The following is a 22905-nucleotide window of genomic DNA, read 5'->3' as shown; positions in this document are numbered from 1 at the left end:
AGGCACCAAGTTCTTGAGCTCGGTTTCGATGGACCCAAGACTAGTGCCTAGGAGTCGTGGATCCGAGGCTGAGACCCCAGTGTCCGTGGCGAGTTCCTTGACTACCCCTGTGCAAGTCACTAGCACCTGAATAGTATATGTTTATTTGAGAAAATTATCAAATAGCGAAAAATATTTTCCGGTTCATTTTCAGGTGTCAGCCAAACACAGAAAAATATTGTCATTTTTTTTAAAAATAACTTCTCGAAAAATGTTTTCCAAAAATTTCATATTTCCCATGAAATAAACTGAGGCGTAGTACATTTGTCTACTCTGCATTTGAAGCTAACAACATGATCAATAAAGTTTTATGCCGAGAGGCAAAGAGAATGTAACCTGATTGGCCTCGCCTCTCCTGTATGTCGGTAAGCTTTACTCAGGAAAAGTGCTTAATCAAAGGGAAGATGTGGATAAAAGAAGAAAAGGAAAAAACAAGGCCCTCAATTTGTAGATATTTCCCGAGCAAAAGAAGCCGAAGTCCTAAAGCCAATTAATGAAATAGAGGATTCTAGGCACCCAAGTACAGAATGGACACAATGAACCTCTCGTGCACAGTGTGGATGTAGCCACAGCTTACACAGGGAGGGAGACAAGGACAGACATTGAAGAAAGAGAGCATGAATACAATGATTGAGTCACACTGGTCCTGGAAATATATGACATCACCAGGGAGTCAATACCTTCTTCAAGTCCCTTTCTCTCTTCTGTTCCCAAATTGATTAGCGATGAGGGCCTCCCTTTTGGCCCAGTATAACCATCCGCATGAGCTATATAATTCGGGCCCACGCGCTGTACTCTGCCATAAAAGACCATCTGCTTCTGATACTGAACCGTTCCATTCCTCAGAGACCAGGACCCCTTCAATATGATGCATTCAAGATAGATGGGGGCTCCAAACAAAATTTGCGGCTTAAAACGCACTAGTTCGTTATTAAGTCCCTTCAAATTATCCATATTGAATCACCGACAGGAGCAGATGAGATGGGACAAAATCCTACGACAGTAGACAAAGGCTTTAAGCAGAATAAAGAGCATGAAAGCTCTCGCATCACTGATGCTGAAAGCACAAGTTACCCATATTACATCATGGACTCAAAATTACCTTTGCATTTAAAGCATGTTAATGACCCGGATGAATAATCATCGTCACAAGAGAGCTGTGAGGCAAGAACGCGACTGCTGATATCATACTCAAAATCTAGGCTACATATTCCTCCATCTGCGGATTAATCACATGTTAGTGCGGGGCCACCGCCCTGGCAGCTTCGCGAATTTTGTGAGAAGGGTCCAGCATATGTCTCGCATCAACTTCGACATGAAAATATACAATTAAGGTAAATGAAAGTTCCACAACTAGCATCGTTTCAGTGCACAGTTGCGTTGGATCACTGTTTTCACCCACGAATATATAGCAATCAAGAGGGGGAGAAGACATGGGGAATTGGAATTTCTTCTTCATTCAACAATGGAAAGTCCTACATTCATACAGTTATCAGAATATTTTCATCATTTCAGTGCTCTTTCTCTCGTTAACTCATATATAGCCTTCAAGATTGGGTTAATCATTCGAATAGAGGCCTTGAGAGATCTATGCCGTTAGGTAGGAGGCGTTAAACCTCCAAAGAATGACCACTTACAGGTTTTCCAGTCATTGAGCCAAGCCATGTAAAAGGCAGCTATCACTTTCATGATAAAAAAAACAGGTGTACTGCCACATGATAGCTAACAGGCATAGATTTTGAACTAAACAGCTAGTCAGAACCTGGTTTGAACTATGACTGATAACACAGTAAGAGCAAGAAATGTGAGAACAAATCGTAGCTCCGGAGAATCCAATGTTAAGCACGCTAAGTAATAAGTGCCCCTGAGACAATCCAATAGTCTCCGAGGTACCCTTCTTTAAAAAATTCCCAGTCCTATTCCCTGAGGCAATAGTATCTCCAGAAAAGCATCTTGTCCAGCTTGAAGCAGCTCTACCATCCAGAGAGGCATTGCCAATCTCACAAGCGATGCTCCATTGGTGGAAACCACCACGGGGATAAAACAATTTCCTGCCTCACAACAGAGTAGCCATGAAAAACTTTCAACAGTCCCCAATCCAACTAAGAACTATGTAGTGGTGGTTACCACGTTATGAACAAATTTCCAACGATGTAATGTAAGATGGAGATGTGACAACCTCTGCCGACATCCCCCACGATACATCAATGTCCTTGTCGCATGTATTAAGAATGCGATGCCCATGAGCATGCATTGCATTTGAAGTCACAGACGTCACCATCAGCAATAGTATCAATGTTATAATGATGGAAGCTAAATTAATGTTGTGCTGCAAAAAAAATTTAAAGCTCATAGAACGAATAAGAATTTTTTTGATTGACAATTGTTACACCTTGTGCTGCACACTTTCTCTCTGTGGAAATTAGTCACGGTACTCGCAGAACATACATGTCAAATAACTGACCAATATAAACCGGTTTCAAAAATAAATTCCATCCCTGGTTCAAGAACTGATTGCCCTATTGCTCTCTGTTTCTTGATGTGTGTTTTTCTGCTGGATGCTCTTTCTTGCACTTACTTCCATGCCATGTTCTACTTATCTAATCCAAGATGATAGTGACAGGCTAAGATTTTCTAACCTCCCTCTCAAACGTTAGATTGATCAACCTTCAGCTCAACGCAAGTCGTGAAACAGAAAGTTGCATCATAAGGTCCATGAACAACTCCTACATTGCCAATTCTAGCTTCCTGACCAAAGGTTTAACATAGTGTGGAATATAGCGACAAAAGGATCAAGGACAAAGGAAGAGACTGAAACAATCCAAAGTAAAATTCAGAAAAGATCCTCCTTCAAAATGGCAACCTGGAAGCAACATCACCAGGCAAAAGTGCAACCAGTCAGCAACACGCAACAAGAAAAAAAACCTGAAAAGTAGATGAGCATCCTCATTTCCAACAGAATCCAAGGGACACATCCTTACACATGGCCATCTTAACCAGAAGTAAGGAAGAACAAGAATGTTCGTTTTGTATATTGATTTGATCGAATTCCTGCTTCCTACATAGTTAGTAGGTGACTCCTTGGTCAAACTTGAGGCTTCTTATCTAACGCACGAGTAAGAATTCTCAGGCCTAACCTACTTTAGTTTTACACCAAGATCAATGATCCTCGGAAAGTCAGGACTGATGAGTCAATGCCTAAGGGATTTTCACCGCCTAATGATCCTCAGAAAGTCATGACTGATGACTCAATGCCTAAGGGATTTTTGCCGCCTAAGGAATTGGCAGTTCGAGATGGCTACCTCCACCTCCTGGAATTGCCTGATACCAAAATGACCATTTATTCCCAATGCCATTCAACTTTCAGATACGAACCATTCCCAGCAATACATCAAATGACTGGACTATTGCCCGTATCGTCAAAACTACTATTTTTCAAGCAACAAAGTCTCCAGTTCCAATGAGCGTAAAGAATGTCTCATCTACCACACCCCATGAAACGGAAGCAAAATTCAAAGATCAAGCGAAGGAAGGGTCGCATGATATCTAACCATGGGTAATATTTTCTATAAATCTACATCGTACCCTCTGTCCGGGAGAAAATTTTCTACTATGGTCCGGTGATGGACCTGTAGGGGGGGCTGGAGGGCCCCTAACTCACCCCTAGCCGGTTGGCGGTCGGCGCATTTTCAGCGGTCATACATATTAAGAGCCTGTGAAAATTCAACCACAATCCTGATATCGAGTTTACCTCAGAACCCCTTAATGCCAAGTTTCTGCAACCCCCGCTTGTCCAGTCCCTCGACTTCTACAACTAAATTTCACACGACGCTACTCCATCAGATACCCCAAACTCCAAAAGAGCAACAAACAGCGCTTCGCTAAGCTCAACCCAGAAAGACCGCTCCCTAAATCACATTCCCAAGGTGGCTAGAGTAAGCAGCAGAGAACGGCGAGCGAAACATCTCGCCGGAAACGTCAACCAATCGCAACCCCCTACAGAAGCAAAAGTAAGTAAGAAACGAGGAAAGAATGAGACCCGAACGACGGGAACCGCCAGCTCCCTGCGCCGCGACGCCTCGAAGCGAATGATGCGACGGAGTTTGATGATCGCCGACGAGTCCGGAGGGCGGGCGGTGGCGGATGACGAGCAATGCGCGGCGTTTCTCGGCGTCCCCGGAGAGATCGTCGCCTCAGACTCGGAAGCCCAGAGAGGCACGTCTGCTTCGCTGTGTCTTTACTCTTTAGTTCTTCTTGATTATTAGTTTTTCCCTTTTATAATTTGAGTTTGCATGTTTTGAAATTTCAGAAATTTATATAACGACCTAATAAAATAATATAACTCGAAATGACTCTAAGCGAAGTTGAGAATTACCAATGCTAAATAATACAAGAAGGCTATAGTACATACAAAGGATGGAATTCTAGAGTAAATTTGGAACTGGAAATAATCGGTGTGCCTTCGAGGAACAGTACCAACCAAGCAGAACTGGTGGAACCAAGCCAGTGTATATATATTTTTGCAGAAACTATTAAAAAAATTTAAATTCTCCTTTAAAAGTATAAAATCTTCTTCACATATAAATGTTCATTTTTGTGTTCTAGCTTTCTTTTGCATGTCAAAATATTACCTTCGATCATTAGATTTTGGAGTAATTAGTATTGTTTGAAGTAATTTTTTAATTTTTTTTTCCGAATATTGCGATTCTCAGAATCTAACTCTTATTTTACGTTGGGCACTTGGAATCTTTTATGCCACGATATACTAATTGATATGTATAATCATCTATGATCACTTATATTGTTAAATATGAAAATTTCTATTTATCCTTTAAATTTTTGGAATGGAAAGTAAAAAGAATAGGGTTGCTCTTTGCTTAAAAACTAAAGAGATGAATGTATTAGAAGTTCTAAAACTTGTCACGAAATAAGTGTATTGGAAGTTTTAAAACTTATTACCAATGTGTAATTTAGTTCTACAACTTTAAAAAATTACAATTAAATCCTAAAATTTGTCACTAAAGTGCAATTGATTTCTAAAACTTTTATAAAGTGCAATTAAGTCGTAAAACTTATCAAATTGATTTAATCAAGTCCTTCCGTTGATTACACTTTTTAAAAACTTCATGACTCGATTGCAATAAATTTTAGGACTTGATTGCACTTTTTGAAAGTTTTAAAACTTGATTGCACTTTCGTGATAAGTTTTAAGACTTGATTATATTTTTTAAGAGTTTTAGGATTCAATTGCAACGGTGCACTTATCCCTAAAAAAAAAAAACTCAAAACAAACTACATATTAATAAAATAAAAAAATACGAATCTGCAGAGACAAAGTACTCTTCGTTTCTCTACCTAAATAGGCTTAAAACCACTCAAAAGCCCTTACTTTTGATTCTCTCCTCGACGTGATCGAAGGAAGTCGGCTGTCGTTGATCACGGTCGGCCGTTCTGGCGATCGAAACGGCGATTTCAGCTGTTGAATTAGCCATGTTCGATTTCATCTGATTCGGTTGCGCAAAAAGAGGGTCGAAGAATATGAGCCAACAGCCGTCGGTGATCCTCGCGACCGCCAGCTACGATCACACCATTCGATTCTGGGAGGCCAAGAGCGGACGATGCTACAGAACGATTCAATACCCAGATTCGGTCTGTCTTCTAATTCTTGATATTTACCATCGATTTATTCATCTCGGCGATTTTTAGGCATACTACTTAGCTGGGTTTTTGCCAAGTTCTTCGTTTGAGTTCAGGGACACGTGTCTCTGTAAGTTTGCGGCTTAAAGAAGATATCTTTGTACGAGTGTGAGAACTTGGTTGAGGAGTTTTTATGCAGTTAACCTGTTTGATGAATAGAAGTTTTAGTCGGGTGTGATTTTATGAGTCTGTGTATGTGCCCGCAATGTCAACTTCATGTTTCCGTTTCGCGGGCGCAAAATGCAATTTTATTTCCCTGCTAAGTTCATCGAGTTTGTCGCTTCATGATGCTGAATTTTGTTCCGCGAAGCAAGTGAAAGCTGTGTGTCGATACCGAGATGAATTCTTTTTCTTGCTGTGTGTATAAATCCTTCGGATGGGAAATAAAGCTCTGAGTGAATTGATGTTTTGCACTGTGTGCAGCAAGTCAACCGGTTGGAGATAACTCCACATAAGCGGTTCCTGGCTGCGGCTGGAAATCCCAGCATTAGATTGTTTGATGTCAACTCAAACACCCCTCAACCAGTATATCTCTTAACACTTCTTAATACATGTTATGTGATTTCAACTCGTACTGATTTAGAATATTCTATTCAATTGACAAGAACTTCATGAAATCCGTGGCAGGTGATGAGTTTCGACTCCCATACCAATAATGTCATGGCCGTGGGGTTTCAGTGTGATGGGAATTGGATGTACTCAGGCTCCGAAGATGGAACTGTTAGAATATGGGACCTGAGGTAGAAAAAATGTGCTGAAAATGTCGATAGTACTCAAGTTTATTTGGTGTGATATGATATACATTATAGTGAGAACCTTGTTTCTTGTCCTTTCTTGATGCAAATGCAGGGCTCGGGGTTGCCAAAGAGAATATGAAAGCCGTGGAGCTGTAAATACAGTTGTTCTGCACCCAAATCAGGTCAGATGTTTATTGCACCGGGTTTCTGGACATCTATGAGAGAAATGCTGTACGGTTTCCTTCCCTTAGTGGGACTATCAGACCTTTTCTTTCTCAAAACACAAAAAAGAAATGGCATATATAGATTCACTTTTGAGTTGGATCAATGTCAAAGTAATTTTTTCCAGAATTCTTTTCATGCCACTAATCCTTAGTATACAGTATCTTATACTTTAAGACTGGTTGAACTCTCCTGCAGTTCTTCCTTACATTTTGGTCAAGTTTGCTAAAGTTCAGTTTCCTACATCCCTCACCTAAATTGGTAGCAATCTTCCTTCACTAATAGCTTAAGCGCTTTGGTTGGTTATTTTAACAAAGGTAAACAATTGGACTAAAATCGCAACTTTATCTTGCTTTAATTCAGGGAAATCTCTCGTGCAAAACTAGTGACGAGTGTGGTATATATAGGGTTTCTTATTTGGCTTAAGAATAGGGATAGGCACACCTGAAGTTCTAAAATTAGGTGTGAAAGTGTAATCAAATCCTAAAACTTTCAAGTGCAATCAAATCTTAAATCTTGTCAAATCGGTGCAATCAGGTCTCTCCGTCGATTCTGTCCAATTTGACTTACAGAAAATGCTAATGCGGCATTTTTTAATGTTTTCTGAAGAGATGTGCATTGGGAAAAAGCTAAAAATTATAAAAAAGAAAAAGAATAAAAAATTAAAAGGAAAATATCTTTAAAAGAAAAAGGAAGAGAGTAGTCTTGGGTTGGTCTAGGGGCGATTTTACCTTTTTAGCTTTTGCTTTTACTTTTTAATCTAGTTTGGTAAGAATTGGAAAAAAAAATTAAAGATTGCAGAAAGCAGCATGTTTTGGTCGTTGCACACGTTGGTTAACATTGATGGCCACGTAGGAGAGAATATAATAGATTAGCATTTTCTATTAAGTAAACTATATGAAGTTAAAGAAGAGACTTGATTGCACCAATTTGGTAAGTTTTAGACTTGATTGCATTTTTTGAAAATTTTAACTCAATTGTACTTCCCGTACAAGTTTAGGACTTTTAGTGCTCTTATCCTACTAATGTTCATCATCACCTTCTAGTTATATACTTCATTTTTCTATGAGTAATTAAACTAGGTGATCATCAGTCTTTTTGAGTACATAAGAGAATTGTGGGATGGATTTAAATTTCCGTGTCTGCAAATTCTAGCTTTGGTTATATATTGTGAATTGACTAGTGATCACGGTTTGATTATCCAGACTGAACTAATATCAGGAGACCAAAATGGAAATATCCGTGTGTGGGATTTGACAGCGAATTCATGCAGCTGTGAGTTGGTATGTATAATGTATCAATGTGATGTTTGTAAAAGAGAAATATTTTCCATTGAAACACTGCTAAGATTGAGGTACTTTTCGAGTAGCTGCAGAATACTTGTTAACCACTCCAGAGTGAATTAGGTACCAGAGGTGGATACGGCGGTCAGATCCTTAACAGTTATGTGGGATGGGAGTTTGGTGGTTGCTGCAAATAATAATGGAACATGTTATGTTTGGCGCTTGTTGCGTGGGACTCAGGTGATTAAACTATGCCACGAAACACCATGGTTTCTGGCTTTTCCTGTTTACTCATTCCTCACATGTAGCTTGTCTTTTTTATCTCTGCAGACAATGACCAACTTTGAGCCACTTCATAAGCTACAAGCACATGATGGATATATCCTTAAATGTCTTCTTTCGCCAGAGTTCTGTGATCCCCACAGGCTAGCTTCTTGCCCTATCTGGGAGCCCTTTTTCCAATTCTAGCCTATATATCAATATTAGTAGCATGATGGGACTTGATTATGTTTCAGATATTTGGCTACCGCTTCTTCTGACCATACCGTCAAGATTTGGAATGTTGAAGGTTTCACTCTAGAAAAGACTTTGATAGGTACCTTTGGAACTCACTCTGCCTCTGTTGTGTTCCGTTTGCATTTAAAATCACAGTCGGACAGAACTAATGCGATGAACCAATTGCCTAGCTGATTCCTTGTTTCATTTGTTTTTCAGGACATCAACGCTGGGTGTGGGACTGCGTTTTTTCAGTAGATGGTGCTTATCTTATAACGGGTATGTGGCTCCTGTCTTGAGCTGTTCTGACAGATATTTCTGGAGGGCAAGTAAATCTTGCTTCTGAGTCCTGAATGCCTGGGAAGAGGTTAATTGTTGATCACTGTACAGTTGGTTGACTAGTGCTGTGCTTAAACATTAGAATTTGATTAGTGACATGGGACTAGTCTTGCATTATCCTGTATCTATCGTTCTCCAAATTCTGGGTTCATGTGTCAGAAGAAGGGCTTCAAGTGATAATGGGATGGTGCGTTATCCAGTTTTATTAGTTATTTTAGCTGAGATGTTGCCACCTTTTCAGTCATCTATTTTTCTACACACAGCCTGGGATGGACATAGGGAGAGGTGAAGGGGAGGGAGCCAAATTGTGCAAAGAAGTAAAACTCCATCTAGAAAAAGGAAATAATGAACAATGCATATGTAAAATCGACAATCGCAATTAGTATCATCTTCTCATGGGTATCTTGACGTGCTTACCATATTGCAGTATCATTGGTTTGTGAATGTTAGATCAGCATGAGCATCTATGTCATTAAAGAGACTTATTCTGGCAAGTGATAATACTTGAATCATATCTCAAAAATCTTTAAATCCCTTTGCTAAGAATCCTTTCTTCATCTCATCCTATTTAAGATCCGGTTCCCAGTGACCAGTCTTTAAATATAGAGGATAATGCAGTATCACCGCCTGGAGAGGTGGTCCTGTAATTTGTTCTCTTTTTTTTCTTCTTGAGTTTATCTGAGCTTTTTCTTTTCTGCGTGTAGCTTCCTCAGATTCAACAGCAAGACTCTGGTCCATGTCTACTGGTCAAGATATCAGGGTTTATCAAGGACATCATAAAGCAACTACTTGCTGTGCCCTCCATGACGGTGCAGAAGCGTCTCCATGTTGATATGGGAAAAGACCCTAGGGCTTAAAGCTGCATTAGTTCGCAAATCCACTAACAGGGGGCCGACTGTTTTCCTTTGGGTAAAAAAGTTGGTTGGTTAATGTCGGAACAATCACATTCTTCGCAGATTGGAGTGCACATAAGTTGCCAGCGTTGGACTGTCCAAGTTGTCTTGTCTTTTGAATATCGAAATGATGAATTTCCTCGGGAACAGGGCAAAAGATGAAAGCTCAAAGCTTTTTAGCACGGGCAGCTCATGAATCGTGGATCTCACGTGTCCAAGTTTTCCGGTCTTTCTACTTGATTGCGGCTAGTAGGTTCCCTGAATTGCTTGTAAATATACTCAATATAGTTGTTCGCTGATAATCGCTCATGTCATGCCTACATAATTTGCAGAAACTATAGACTAAACTAAATGGCAGTGAGCAGGTTTCCCTTTTTGGTCAGAGTAAGCACTAGGCAGAGTAAACAATAAATCGGCATCCATACAGGCAAGCGTTTTACAAAATGGAAGGACTATAGAGATGGGGTAAAAGTTGAATAACACAACTAACCCCAAAGAAACAAAATTACACGTATCAGCAATAAACAAAGGTGTCGACAAAGCCTCCGACCTAATGAAAGTACGGGAGTATCTGTCCATCATTTCTCTTTCTTTTCTACTCTGTTTGAGGCCTCTCCTTCGGTCTTTGGCTTCGAAGGTGCAACCTTTGCAGGTGTGGACCGCTCCGACTGCGAGAATTTGATTAATATGTGCATGAGAACGGTAACAATTGCCAGACTGATTGAGGAAAATGCGATTCCCTTCCATGATGATAAGAATGAGGTCCGGCGAAGTAACTGCCAAGCCCCAAAAGCAACCAAACACGTCCAAGAGATGACCACCTATGCCAGAAACAGAAATTGAGGGCTTATTCAAAAAAGAATGGAACATCGAGTTTATAGTTTGGTCATGAAAAAGAATGATGCACGCTGTTAAACAAAAAAACTGACCACAAGTGACTTTATTGGCCGGCCTGTATCCTGCAATTCACGGTCACTAAATATGTCTGCGGCTTTATGTTTGTCCAATAATGCGTCCTACACTCGAAAAGGCAAAAGGTAATTAAGACAAGCAAACTGATGAAGCACAGTTGCCTTTTTTGTCCAAGTCTACAAAGTCAGATTACATATCAGGTGAACACTATTCGACTGATATACAAAGTTACTGTCACCTTAGCCACAAATCTATCTCTGCACCAGTGTGCAACTGCATCATCTGTTTCAGGCAATTCCTTCATCAAATGCCTCTTGAGATGCACATGGATCTGCAGGAAGGTAATGGTTGTTTGTATTAAGAAATATGTATTCATCACTGAAAGTCTTATCCCATAGACAAATATCCGACTAACTGCAGTGGTCGAAAAATTTACACCGTAAAGGAAGTTTTCACAGCCAGAGCATAATCAGCAAATTTCACAAAAGATCGGCTACTTGCGCTCAGGTACCTTCAACAAGATTCGGTTCACTAAAAGATGTAGATGTACCATGTGCAAATGACAACTAACATTCATTGTTTACCAACTCTAGAGCTGGACTGCCATAAGCTGACAGCAGCAAGAAACGGTTGATCCGTACAAGGCTGATATATGTGAAACCAAAATAGAAATAAGTGATTACCGCCACTTCCAAAAAGCCATTAGCATCACCATTACATACTTCTTAACCACATCCACCAATTCCGAGTCCGATTCCGATTCCAAACCTGATCCAAGTATTAAGATGGTACTAGATATGACACTTGATGCAGACATCTATGGGCTGGTCTTAGACAAGATGACATTGATAGACCAAGCAAACATGCAGTGCATAATTGTCAGAAATTATAAAACTCAAGTCTAAATCATATGCACTATTGGCAAATGAACACCACAAATATATAACCATAATAACTTTTAGAGCTTTTGAAGGAATGCCAATTCAGCATCCTTCATTTAAGCAGTGAGTACTGAAACTCAGCTTCAAATGATAGACTTGACTTACCACCGATGACTGCCCCTTGAAAAGTCTTAGAATTGTAGGTGCAGGCGAAGTTTTAGGAATGGCCACTGTGACATCATAAATGGCTGGAACAAATGAACGCATGTGACTCACTGCAGAAACAAAACCCTGAAAGAAAGAAATAGTTAAGAAGATATTCCATTCGAGAATAACTGGTTATATCACTGTGATCAAAAGATCCTACCACTCTAATAAAGCAGTGATACTAATGAAACTCAGAAAAAAAGACCAGCAGGAGTTTACCAACCACAAATTGACAAACTTCGATGAGGCACATTTGCTTGTTGAACTTATTTCTTGGTTACAATGTAACTCGATGATTCAACAGATAAAAGAGAACTTGGTAGATCAAACCCACTTATTATCCGGTAGTTAGCATTGAGATTTCAATCTTAACTCAAGTAGAGAACTCAAATAAAGCCTCCGCAGAATCCTCTCTCTCTCTCTCCCTCCCTCCCTCCCTCCCTCCCTCCCTCCCTCCCTCCCTCCCTCCCTCTCTCTCTCCTTTTTTGGATATTTCTACACCTATCATGTAATTTTGCTTGTGGTAGTTTATATCAAATGCTACAAATCTCCTACTCTGCACACACAAATTCAGCAACAAGATTTCTTGCAACCATATTTAAAACGCATGAGACAATAATCAACAACCTTTAGCAGAACAGAATTGCAATTGAGAATTCTTAGAAGTCACTAGCACATGCCGAACATCTTTAAAAACAATGGGCCATATTGTCAGGAAGATCGATGGTAGTTTAGAAAGTACAAACACTATCTTTGGAGGTATTTCCTCCCTTTACCTAGCATAGTTTGAAGAGGTGAAATAAGTGAGACACCCGATTGGCTTTCTTCAGCCTTCCAAAGATACAAAAACTAAAGAACAAAAGTTTTTCAGCCAAGGAAACACTACCCACCAATCTTAAATATACATGAAGACAATCTTGCTATCACAAATCCCATCAATACCCCAAAAAGTGTACAATGTAGGCTACCCATACTATGAATGGGGCATTTCCACAATTTTTTTTTCCTTGGCCATGTGCTACACGATATAGATCTAAGAAATAGGGCTTGCTCCAACAACAGAGAAGAAGATGGATCTTTCAGGCTAATGCATAAATAGTAATGGAAGGTTGGATATATAATCTAATGCTTCTTTAAGGTCATTGTCTTATTGTGATGGTTCCCGATGTCATCGGCTTTCTGGTTCTCAAAACGAATGTTTGGTGCATTTGTGATCACCGACTGTAACTAGTCATTAACATACAGAATAAAACAGCATGAGTTTTATTTACATTTCTATGCTTCAAGTGATAATTATTGCATCGCAGGTCACTCTAGGCACTAGGCAGAAACTGACCTTCCTGCCACAGCCTATTGAAGAGACTTCTGCTTTTACTCCATGGAAGATTCTATGTAAGTAGCAAATAAAAGAAAAGGCAACCCCAGCCAGTCCCATCCAAAAGCAGGAAAAGATTGAAGGATATGAGAGAGGCAAACAATTTCTTCGATTTTCTCTCTCAAAGGAGAGAGGAGGGGCTGAAAGTGACCTTGGTACGGGGAATCAAAGTGTTTCGTGGTACAGGAAGTCCTGTTGAATTTGCATACTCCTGAGCTGCCAAAAGCTTTGCCTGAGTAAAGCGAGTTCCTTCAACAAAAAGTGCCAACCAAAAGGGCAGAGGGTAGTCCTTTAGCCTTAGCAGACCTGACTGCAGCAAAAAACCACAAGAACCAACAATCGATTAAAGCACTCCACAAGTATAAATGCATAGATGGTCATCAGCAAAGCATTTTTATTTAACCAGATAGGTAACAAATTATAGAGTGCAAATAACATAAGGTTCCTTTAAGTACCTTTAAGGTGCTTTCATCCTTTGCCCAGCTCCTTTCAAGGAAAAGATACTCGGAAAACCACATTGACCAACCTAGTACCTGCAAGCATTGATAATCCCATTCCCGCTTTTGAGAAAGTTTATCTATGCCCATTGCTCTTTCAAAAGAAAGTAAGTCTTTCCAACAAGAAAGTCAAAGTCACACCCCTACTCCTATGAGAAGAGCCCGATGCAGCGAAGCCAAATTCAATTCAAGACAAGAAGGGCTTACTTTTCCTGACACAGAGTCATGCTATTCAATTAGTTATGCTAATGGGACTGGACTGCCTTTACATAAACCTATAGACTGTGGTTCATAAGGACTTACTAACTCCTTATAAAGGAGAAATAAGAAGACTTGCTTCCCTACTTTATTTGATTCATCCTCATCTGGGCAAGAGGGAGAATAAGGAGGAATCGAGCAACTGACATAAAATGTGTGTCTATGTTACAGTCAGGTGATGTGGATCTCTGAAAGATAAACGACAAGCTGGTAAATCTCATCCTTATTCAGTCCATTCCATCTTTCACTGCCATAGATCAAATTGTCCAATGACATGAAATACCTAAAATCAAATGATGAAGGAGTGGTCTGATGACAATAACTGCATGCATAAAAGTGGTCAAAGAAAAAATCGCATGCATAAAATTGTAACGACAACAGAAACAATCAGTTTGCAAGACACGTCCCATTTCTCAGAAAAGTAAAGTCAATTCATCTCTTTCCTTAAGATTACAAGCCAGTTTGCTCCAATAAAACACCAGATTTCATGAACTAAACTATATGCATGTGTGCAAGTTCCAGCCATGAACATGTTTGGTCTGCCACTAGAAGCGACGATTAAATTGTTAACCTTCTGCAGTAAGCAAAATATGCTGGCTCTGAAGCAAGTAATACTGGAAACATACCGGAAGAAACTTTGATGATTTCTTCATCACAGCTAATGTGCTGCCAAGGCAACCTGATCGCTGTATACAGATAAGTTTTTATAAATCAATATGGAAAAAAGGCAGATCATTATGTAAGCTGACTTAAATGGTAATAAAAATAAAAAAGTCACAGAAGTAATAAACCAGAAAAAGGGAAAATAATGAAAAGAAGATGTGTATGTCAGAGACCTAATTCACTACAGGCCAATGATATGTACCCAATTTCGATGATCTGACAAGTATGCACTGTGCAGATGCATGAATTCCTATGTCAACAAAGAGTAGATATATCTCCAATAATTTTCATGACCGATACTCACCTGAGCCAAGACCCATCCAACCAGCCAATCAATATCGCTTTTGTGATTTGATATGACAAGCGCGTGTTCTTTGCCTGTAATATCCAAAGAAATAAAATTAGCTATTTAAAGCTTTCGAAGCAAGGAAACTATCCAGCCTCTTCCAGATAAAAATAAACATAGGATTTGCAATCCATTGATCTAAATCATACCCATTAAGTGAAAGGTTTCCCGATCAGTGAATACCTGGATCTACATAAGAAAAAGATTCACGTAATCAGTATTATGGTACATATGAAACAAACAGAGTAATGCATGCTCCCACAAAATAGTATAATCATTTTAACCATACAATCTATGTCAAAGTCGTCATTTTAACCATACAACCTATGTCGAAGTCCTCAAATAGGCAGGGATGAACATGCAGAAGCATCTCGGAGAAAGAGAAAAATGACAAAAGAATAACGAGATAAAAAGAGGACTGCTATTGAATTGCCACACAATTTGTCCAAAAACACTTGTCGAGACAGCATTCAGAGTACACATAAGAAGGCAATAAGTTTCAGCTAAAGATATAGAATATCTGCTATACCATGCTTGGCACCTCCCGAAGAAACATTACTTATCAAAGCCAAAAGAACAACTCACTGAAAAAATATGCTGGAGCATTTGGATTTCACAAACACAGCACACAGAAAACCATGGCTGCACCTAAAGATGAGGATGACAGGAGAGAGCTGACTCTTGAATAATTTCTTAGTAGGTGAAGAGTGAGAGGAGTTAAAAAAAATTTCTCGATAAACTGCCAACCAAGACCAGCCAATCCGCACAAAGGCACAAACTCCGAGAAGCAAATATTACTTAAAACAGACACCAGGTACGAATGACCAGATGCAACAGTAGAAATGAACAATTGATTCCAGGAGGAAAAGGAGAAGCATATCTGGAGTATTTAGGGTCATGTTCGTAAAATAAACCCATTTTATGGGATAATCTATCCTAAATATATGCCTTCTGTAGTCACATAGCAGGCGGAAAGGTGACTACCACAATCCTCCTCAGTCATTGAACTCATTACAGATGATCCAAATCTAGCAACTTTGTTAACAATAGTATGATACCGTGGAAAAATTTCGAAAAGAAATGCAAGAAACTTTTCCGCAACCTCTCATGTGTTCACTCTTGACTGATGAGGAGATTCAATGATCTCCCAAATTGACCTCAAAGTGGGGAGAACAAGAAACTCTCACAGCTGCTTTCTACTTATTCGCATTACCGGTCTTAGCATTTTTTATGTATCTCCGACGCCATCATCCTTACTGGTCAATAGGGACAGATTCACCAAACGAGTTAACAGAGATTTTGTCGAAAGTGCCAATACCTTAACTCCTGCCCACCAGTCCACTAGCCATATGAGCTCGAGCCACAACAGCTCGGCCACCACTCTGTTTATTCTTCTATACGTGCTCTTGGACAGCGGCCTAACGAGGACAAAGCACACTGCCTGAAACAGGAACAAGACAGTGAGTTACATACACTGCGAATAACTTCAGAGGGAAAGGAAAGAGGGGGAAAAACGGGTCGAATGTTTTCCCCGCCAAACAAGCGGAACGACAAAATGCACAATAGCCAATCGTTCGGCCAGCTATTTCACGGCAATCACGCAGGCTGGCGATCAAATAAAGAAAGCGGCAACACTGAAACAACACAAACGCAGCGAGCGCGACGGACGAAAGAGCAGAGCGAAAGGAGCGAAAAGAGGTCGCGAAGACACTAAATCGATCTGCTTCGACACGTCGGGACAAACAACTCCCCACTGCGCAATCGCAGCGCGAACGAACAAGAGAGAGCGCGCGCGCCTCGGACCGAAGCACCGACGGATTCGAACACACTCCAAGAGGCCTCGCGAGACGAGCTCCGGAGTGGCGGCGAGGCGAGGCAATCAATCGAGCAGCTCGGAATCTGGCGGCGACAACACCGAGGCGGGAGAGGCGGAGGCTCACCTGGACGAGGTTGACGACGAGGCCGGAGATGAAGAAGAGGATGCCCAGGGGGACGACGACAGCCGCCGCTGCAACCGCCATGGCACGAACGCCTCCCCGCACCGCGCCTCCGCAGACGGCGGATTCACAGAGAGAAGAGAGAGAGAAGGATAAGCAGAGAGGAGAAGGCGGATTTCAGAGAGAGAGGGGGAGAGGGGAGGTGGGGGAAGGGATCTGGTACGGCGGAGGTACGATTAGTGAGGAGTGAGGAAGAAGAAGGTGGTGGTGCGATCCACCATCAGATCAACGACGACGGACGACGGACGACGGAATCGAAGAGGCGACGAGGGCCAGAGAAGAGACCCGTCTTTAAACGCAACGGCGTCTCTACTCTGCTTCCGAGGCAAATGTGTGTAACGACAATCAATTTTCTCGATTTATTATCAAATTCAGGCATTTGTAATTATAAAAATAAATAAAAGATCGTAATTTCCTCTCTTTTTTTTCTTTTCGTTTTTTTTTAATCTATTTTGTCTATTAGCCAGGTGAATCCATTTCCCATTTTTGCTGACCCACGGGAAAGGGTTACACAGATTGAGGGAGGTGAAATTCGATTTCGATTTATCCTTTTTTTCATTATTGTTTCTTTCAATCCATGGCCACGTCGAGGTCAACAAAAAATTACTGAAAGCATGTTCTTTTCTTTTTGGTCGGTTGTAAAACGCATATTGACATCTACATGATCAGATCCGCACGAACTTTAATCCATCGTTGGGTTTATTGTCATTAGAGGCGACGAAATGGGTTAATGCCTCCTTTTTCCCAATTGAAAATCAGTGAATCGTTATGTTTATCTTTGCTAAAATTGAATATGAATCTTCGCATGTCGAAATTGAAATGAGATCGTTTTTAAGTATTACTCGGCTGTCATGATTAAATGTGAGGAGTGCCATCCCCTAGCAGGCATTAAGGGGTCAAGTTCATGTGTCTCCGAAATACCAAATTAGCCACAAAAGTCCTCGCATTTTCTTCTCTTTTCAGTTTAATTACCCGTCTATGTTATTTATCAAAATAGATTCTCACCGTTCAAAATCAAATCAAATCTATACCAAAACTAGGCTTTCTCCAAAAATTGTCTTTTGGCTACCATTTTTTGCCTTCTTTAGCTTCAACTGTTTAATAGTTTTGCAATCAAGACTATATGTCAACAATACCGAATTCTGAATTATGTAAAAGTTTCTTCTTCTTCTTTTTTAATCTCAAGACTATCAAAGAACTTATGATTAAATATCGTGTTCCTGCGATCAAATTGGTCATCCCATCTGTTAATAATAACAAGCTCTCTCATGCAAGAATTTGTATATGACTGTTTACGTTTGAGCTCACCACATGTCAGATAAACACAATACTAACACATACATCACACAAATAATAAACAATGCAGGTCTCTCAAGCTACGTGAACATATGATCAATGAGAGTTATATTAGAGAGAGCAACACGAGCTTGGGCAATGATCATACAACAACAGATAGCCTAGACCGACCCGATCTGAGCACTTCGATAAACAGTTCAACCCGTGAACGGACTTGGATTATAAGTGACGCTCGACTTTCGAACCCGGCCTAGAACCCGCCTAATGATCACAATTTCTTATCTGCCTTGTTCATCTATTTTCCAAACCATGGAAAGAAAAAAGGAGTAAAACCATGCTTTAGATGTGATAAAGGAGGAGGAAATTCTTCACGGGCCAGGGCCACGGGGCATGTGCGTGCGATGCCCCAATTTAATGACGGCCGATGGGGACCCCGCCGGAGACGCGAGTCACTGGCCGCGTGTCACCATCCAAGCGACACCTCGCTGCGAGCAATTGAAGCCGGCGGGCATGCGATTGCAGGGGCGCGCTGTAAACTCCGCACGCCAATCCTTGAAAGTTACGTTGCACCCAATCCCTTCAAGAAAAATGAAATTCGCAAATTCCGTAATTGTCATGTTACCAAACCCCATTCATACTGCCGGGCCCACCGAATTTAATGGGCCGTTTCGAGATTTTCGGTTGCCGAGATTTTACGTCTCAAGAAAGCGTCTTAATTTCGGGCTCGCTTCCGACACGGCATAACTGCTCGGGTCGGATCACGGACGTATAGCTCCGTGCGAATTTTCTAGCTCGACACGAATGATCTGCCTTTGATCGGATCATGGGAGGGCGAACTTATCAGTTCGATGGAAGAAGGGCTCGACTCTGCACACTCTCGTATGGACTGCAGATTGGGATAATTTGTGCCATAGCAAGTGTCTGTGGCATCCCGATTCGATAGAGGTCCTTATAGTCAAGATTTCGCAAAAAGGCAAGGGCCATCGCCGCTATGTCGCCCGGGAGCATACTTCCGTTTGAACTCGAGGAATCGTGAAAAAGACATTACACATCTTCACCACTACATTTTCATCAACACAAGACTTTCGACATAAACATCCGATCCACATCATGGGTTTGTTAAATATTCTACGATTAGGACGCTATATTGACACTAGGTCTCGTGTCGACCCAAGATTTGTTTATTCATTTCCTAGCGCTGTAATGACTTGAAACAACTTTTGGCTTTTCCTAATGAACTCTGTATCGACTTTATTATAAAGCGTGGGACAACCTCTTTTCCTTCGCATGAAATTTGTTTAGTCAACGCCGAGGGCGTTCTCATCGTTAAGCACGCACGTAAGGTGGTGTTGGGAATTGGTTAGGAGGTGCAACCATAACTTTGAAATGATCACATCTTCCTCTCTAAATCATGCCCTTTACGAGTTACTTCATCGTGCTCGGTTTGGCCAACAAATTCGTCCTCTCTTTTCCTAATCGACATTGAAAGGAGTTCAATCACCGCCATCGATAGGACCAAGAACAACTCAACTACCCCAACGGCTGACATTGAATGGTTTACTATTATGGTTTTGGTACAAAAGTCAAAGGGGAGCGTTCCGCATTGGTTCGATAGATTTAGATCGTGCAATGCGGCAATTGGTGTCGAACGGCTTCTCCGATCCAAATGGTGATGTGGATAGTGTGCAAAAATAAGGCGTTGACATCATTGCGCTTGCATGTTTTGAAAAAAAAAAAAACATCATTGTGCATGCGCCATCTTAATTCTTGGACTGCGCTGCGCTAGTCACCAGGATAAAGTATTGAATAGAATAGAATATGATTAGATTAAAAAAACTTCGTAGCTTCTATTATGTCTTTCATTAGAAAATACTGATGTCATTGATGAAGGAAAAATTACTAAAAAAATTTTAAACATATTGTAATTACGTCAATTCAATTCTAAATATTTTTTTTGGCCAATTGAGTGATAAAACTTTTGTATTTGTACCGAAAATTACCGACATGAACGTCGTCGTAGACGCGTATGTTTGGCGACGTGGACAGCTTTTTAATTATATTCATTTTTTCAAAATTTTTTTTCTTTCTCTTTCTTTTTTTTTATAAGCTTAAACCACTTATATAAAAAGATGTGACTCGGCGGCCTCATTGTAATTGCTGATGGGGCACGATGAATGATATATTTGTTATGATAAAAAAAAGATAAGTATAGTTAGGGAGAGAGCTTAAACGTGTTTATTTTGTAAATTTTACCTGAAGGTTCGGCCCAACCGGACTTGAACAAAGGCCTAGCTCGTTGGCTTGGGTCATGTCTCTGTTTTCCAAGGGAGATAAAAACGTTCATGTTTTGATCCAAGCTTGAACATTTGAGACAGACAAAATGGCAATTTGCCTAGGCCATGTCGAGCCCAATGTCCTATTGGATTTGTTGGGTCCGTCAGTTCCGAATCCAATCTCGCTAGCATGGATATGTTTAAAGGCCTGAAAACTTTCCGAACGATATAGAAACTTAGAAAGTAGACACCCTTTGATTCCTAGCCTCAATGACTTGTCCCTTGACTGGTCCCTTCGAAGCCACTTCTCCATTGCACTGCGATTGAAGGAGAAGATCGATAGAGTACCACCCAGGTATCAGGATCGGGACTTACTATATCCATGTAAATTGTGTCTATTATCCCTGGGACTAGATTATTAAAGTATATTTTTCACTAACAATAGTAAAATCGACGATATAATGAGGGGCTGACAGGGGTTGGGAGGGGCTGGGAGGAATTGTCGCCTCTATGGACTACTTGGTGCTTGGTGCAATTTTCAAGAGAACATATGTTATTATCTATCGAATTTTATATGCGACTCATATACCTCGCATTTCCCAAGTGGCAATACCTAGCAAGATTCCCAAAAGCATCATTGTATTTTTCCTAATAATAGTATCAACGTTCGAACTTTTAAATACACATCAAAAGCAATGTTTCTTACGAAATGGTAGACGAGAGGAAATCTAGACGATACCACCGATGTTTATGCACAAATGGCAAGAAAAGTTTCATTCACCACTAAAGAAATACTTACATTGAAAAATGTTGCTCATCTACTCCTAACACACAATGAAGGAAAATGGGCATGGTAGATAGATCATGCAACCTTTGGAAGATATTTCTCCAAAAGTTTTCCTTTCGACCTAATCGATAATTCGTGAAGAAATAGGCGCGTCGATCGAAATTTCCCAATTGATCATAAAATTCGCAAAAAAACAGACCCGCTTTTGATTAAAAGAAATCGTAGTTCGTTTGACTAATCCCCGCATCATTAAGCAATTTCCATGGTTATTAATAAGGTAGGACTATTGAACAATAACACGTGTTCTAGGTTAGGTCGATGTACCCAATCCTATGATCCCTATTGCAGCTGAGTCATTAGTATTCAAATGGACACACGTTCAAGTCTGATGTCTTGAAGGATCGAGGAGCTCATATCTTGAAAAAAAATAATATATTTGCACGACTTTCTCATCATCTTTTATTTTTTTTTATTTCTCAAATTGAATATATAAAACGCATGCTGTGGCATTTTGCTTGTAACTAGAGAGAAAATTTAGGCCTAGTCAACTCTTTCTTTTCCAAGGTTCTAGTTCTGCAACAAAAGCCCGAGTCCAAATCCGCTTCATCGACGAATTAGTAAAATGTAATCACGTCACTTAGGTTCCGTTTGTTTCGCCGAAAATAAATTATTTGAAAAATATTTTCTTTAAAAATAATCACTCGTATCGCTTATAAATATGAATGGATGAAAAATATTCTCATCTTTCATAAAATATTTAGACGTAAATTATTATCAGTAATTAAAATATTTTTTTATTGACTAGTTATTTCAAACGAAAAATATTCTTATCGTGAATATTTCATAACTTTTGGAATCTTAAATAAGACGTTTTTATCTTCAAATTTTAGAGAGAAAGTAAAAAAGTACAAATTAAAATAAGCTGACAAATACAAACGTTACGTCCCCAAGCAACTTGTCTTTTCGTTATTCAACTACTCATTTAATGCAGTGGTAGATATGGAATCTATGGATTTTATGCATTTACTCGCTAATCTACATTGAAAATCATCGGCAATAATAGACTCGTTTAGCAGAACTCTCAAGTACACAGTACACAAATTGAGAAAGATGCACTCACACACTTTCAAGTTTTAACAAAGAATTTATGAAACAGAGATGAACAAATGACCTCTTGAGCCTATTGCCCCATTGCCGAGAATGTCCAATTCGTATTTGGCCTGATCTCTTCAGGTTCGAACATCATCAGCCGATTAATACGAACGATTTACCTCTGATCGGACGCGAACAATATGCTTTAATCAAATGCAAATGACTCTATTAAGAAAAGGGTTACCTAATGTATCATAATTAAACACGTCGCTAAATGCGAGAAACAAAGCTAATTTACCTAAATTCTCACTTAAATTTCAGCAAGCCTTTTCATAAAAAAAGCAAACTTATGTTCGTACTATATCAATTTGATGGTCAATCTCGCACGTAAATGGTAAACTAGGCCAAACCAAAAAAGCCGAAAAAGCCGTCCTCTTTAGTCTTTACACGCGCACGCTTCCCCTTCGCAGCCCGCGGCTCACGCTCACGTCCGGATTGACGATTCTACCCTCGCCGGTTGCCGCCAAGCCCAACGGCTCCCTCCCCCACGTACAGGCCAACGCGAGAGGGGCATGGGCGGTAATTTCGCCCCCCTCCTCGTGTCCGTTCGGGGATA

At 40.2% G+C, this 22905-nt stretch overlaps 2 protein-coding genes and 1 long non-coding RNA gene across 3 annotated transcripts; 1 reads left to right on the top strand and 2 right to left on the bottom strand.

The window, feature by feature from the left end:
- Nucleotides 1-464: 464 nt before the first annotated feature.
- Nucleotides 465-4303, bottom strand: LOC115674863 (uncharacterized). The gene is made up of 2 exons (XR_008814408.1): nucleotides 1142-4303; nucleotides 465-1033 (listed from the first exon to the last, which is right to left on the bottom strand). It is a non-coding gene; the product is annotated as an uncharacterized LOC115674863 (long non-coding RNA).
- A 1112-nt stretch (nucleotides 4304-5415) lies between these two features.
- On the top strand, nucleotides 5416-10040 carry LOC115674665 (target of rapamycin complex subunit LST8). The gene is made up of 10 exons (XM_030597129.2): nucleotides 5416-5688; nucleotides 6160-6261; nucleotides 6364-6476; nucleotides 6586-6655; nucleotides 7901-7978; nucleotides 8102-8218; nucleotides 8309-8403; nucleotides 8494-8573; nucleotides 8693-8752; nucleotides 9517-10040. Exons 1-10 carry the CDS (start codon nucleotides 5578-5580, stop codon nucleotides 9642-9644), a joined length of 954 nt encoding a protein of 317 aa, XP_030452989.1. The 5' UTR covers nucleotides 5416-5577; the 3' UTR covers nucleotides 9645-10040.
- Nucleotides 10041-10106: 66 nt separating this feature from the next.
- LOC115674664 (1-acyl-sn-glycerol-3-phosphate acyltransferase 2) lies at nucleotides 10107-17183 on the bottom strand. Its single transcript, XM_030597127.2, has 11 exons — nucleotides 16785-17183; nucleotides 16163-16285; nucleotides 14994-15033; nucleotides 14803-14876; nucleotides 14462-14521; nucleotides 13536-13613; nucleotides 13232-13390; nucleotides 11664-11789; nucleotides 10856-10948; nucleotides 10635-10721; nucleotides 10107-10526 (listed from the first exon to the last, which is right to left on the bottom strand). Exons 1-11 carry the CDS (start codon nucleotides 16863-16865, stop codon nucleotides 10284-10286), a joined length of 1164 nt encoding a protein of 387 aa, XP_030452987.1. The 5' UTR covers nucleotides 16866-17183; the 3' UTR covers nucleotides 10107-10283.
- Between the last annotated feature and the right edge of the window lie 5722 nt (nucleotides 17184-22905).

Source organism: Syzygium oleosum, unplaced genomic scaffold, assembly GCF_021117445.2.
Source record: "Syzygium oleosum isolate NSW1041296 unplaced genomic scaffold, Sole_v2.1 Sole_v2.25, whole genome shotgun sequence".
In the NCBI taxonomy this organism is placed as follows: domain Eukaryota; kingdom Viridiplantae; phylum Streptophyta; class Magnoliopsida; order Myrtales; family Myrtaceae; genus Syzygium; species Syzygium oleosum.
Note: the sequence above shows the minus strand (reverse complement) of the source record. Positions and strands in the feature narration are given on the sequence as shown.

Excerpts from the sequence above, each read along its gene's own strand:
- LOC115674665 (XM_030597129.2), top strand. The coding sequence starts at position 5,578 with ATGAGCCAACAGCCGTCGGTGATCCTCGCGACCGCCAGCTACGATCAC. Across the intron at positions 6,477-6,585 it reads GTTAGAATATGGGACCTGAG|GGCTCGGGGTTGCCAAAGAG; the intron begins GTAGAAAAAATG and ends ATGCAAATGCAG. Across the intron at positions 8,219-8,308 it reads GCTTGTTGCGTGGGACTCAG|ACAATGACCAACTTTGAGCC; the intron begins GTGATTAAACTA and ends TTATCTCTGCAG.
- LOC115674664 (XM_030597127.2), bottom strand. The coding sequence starts at position 16,865 with ATGGCGGTTGCAGCGGCGGCTGTCGTCGTCCCCCTGGGCATCCTCTTC. Across the intron at positions 13,391-13,535 it reads AGGATGAAAGCACCTTAAAG|TCAGGTCTGCTAAGGCTAAA; the intron begins GTACTTAAAGGA and ends TTTTTGCTGCAG. Across the intron at positions 10,722-10,855 it reads GAGATAGATTTGTGGCTAAG|GACGCATTATTGGACAAACA; the intron begins GTGACAGTAACT and ends TTTCGAGTGTAG.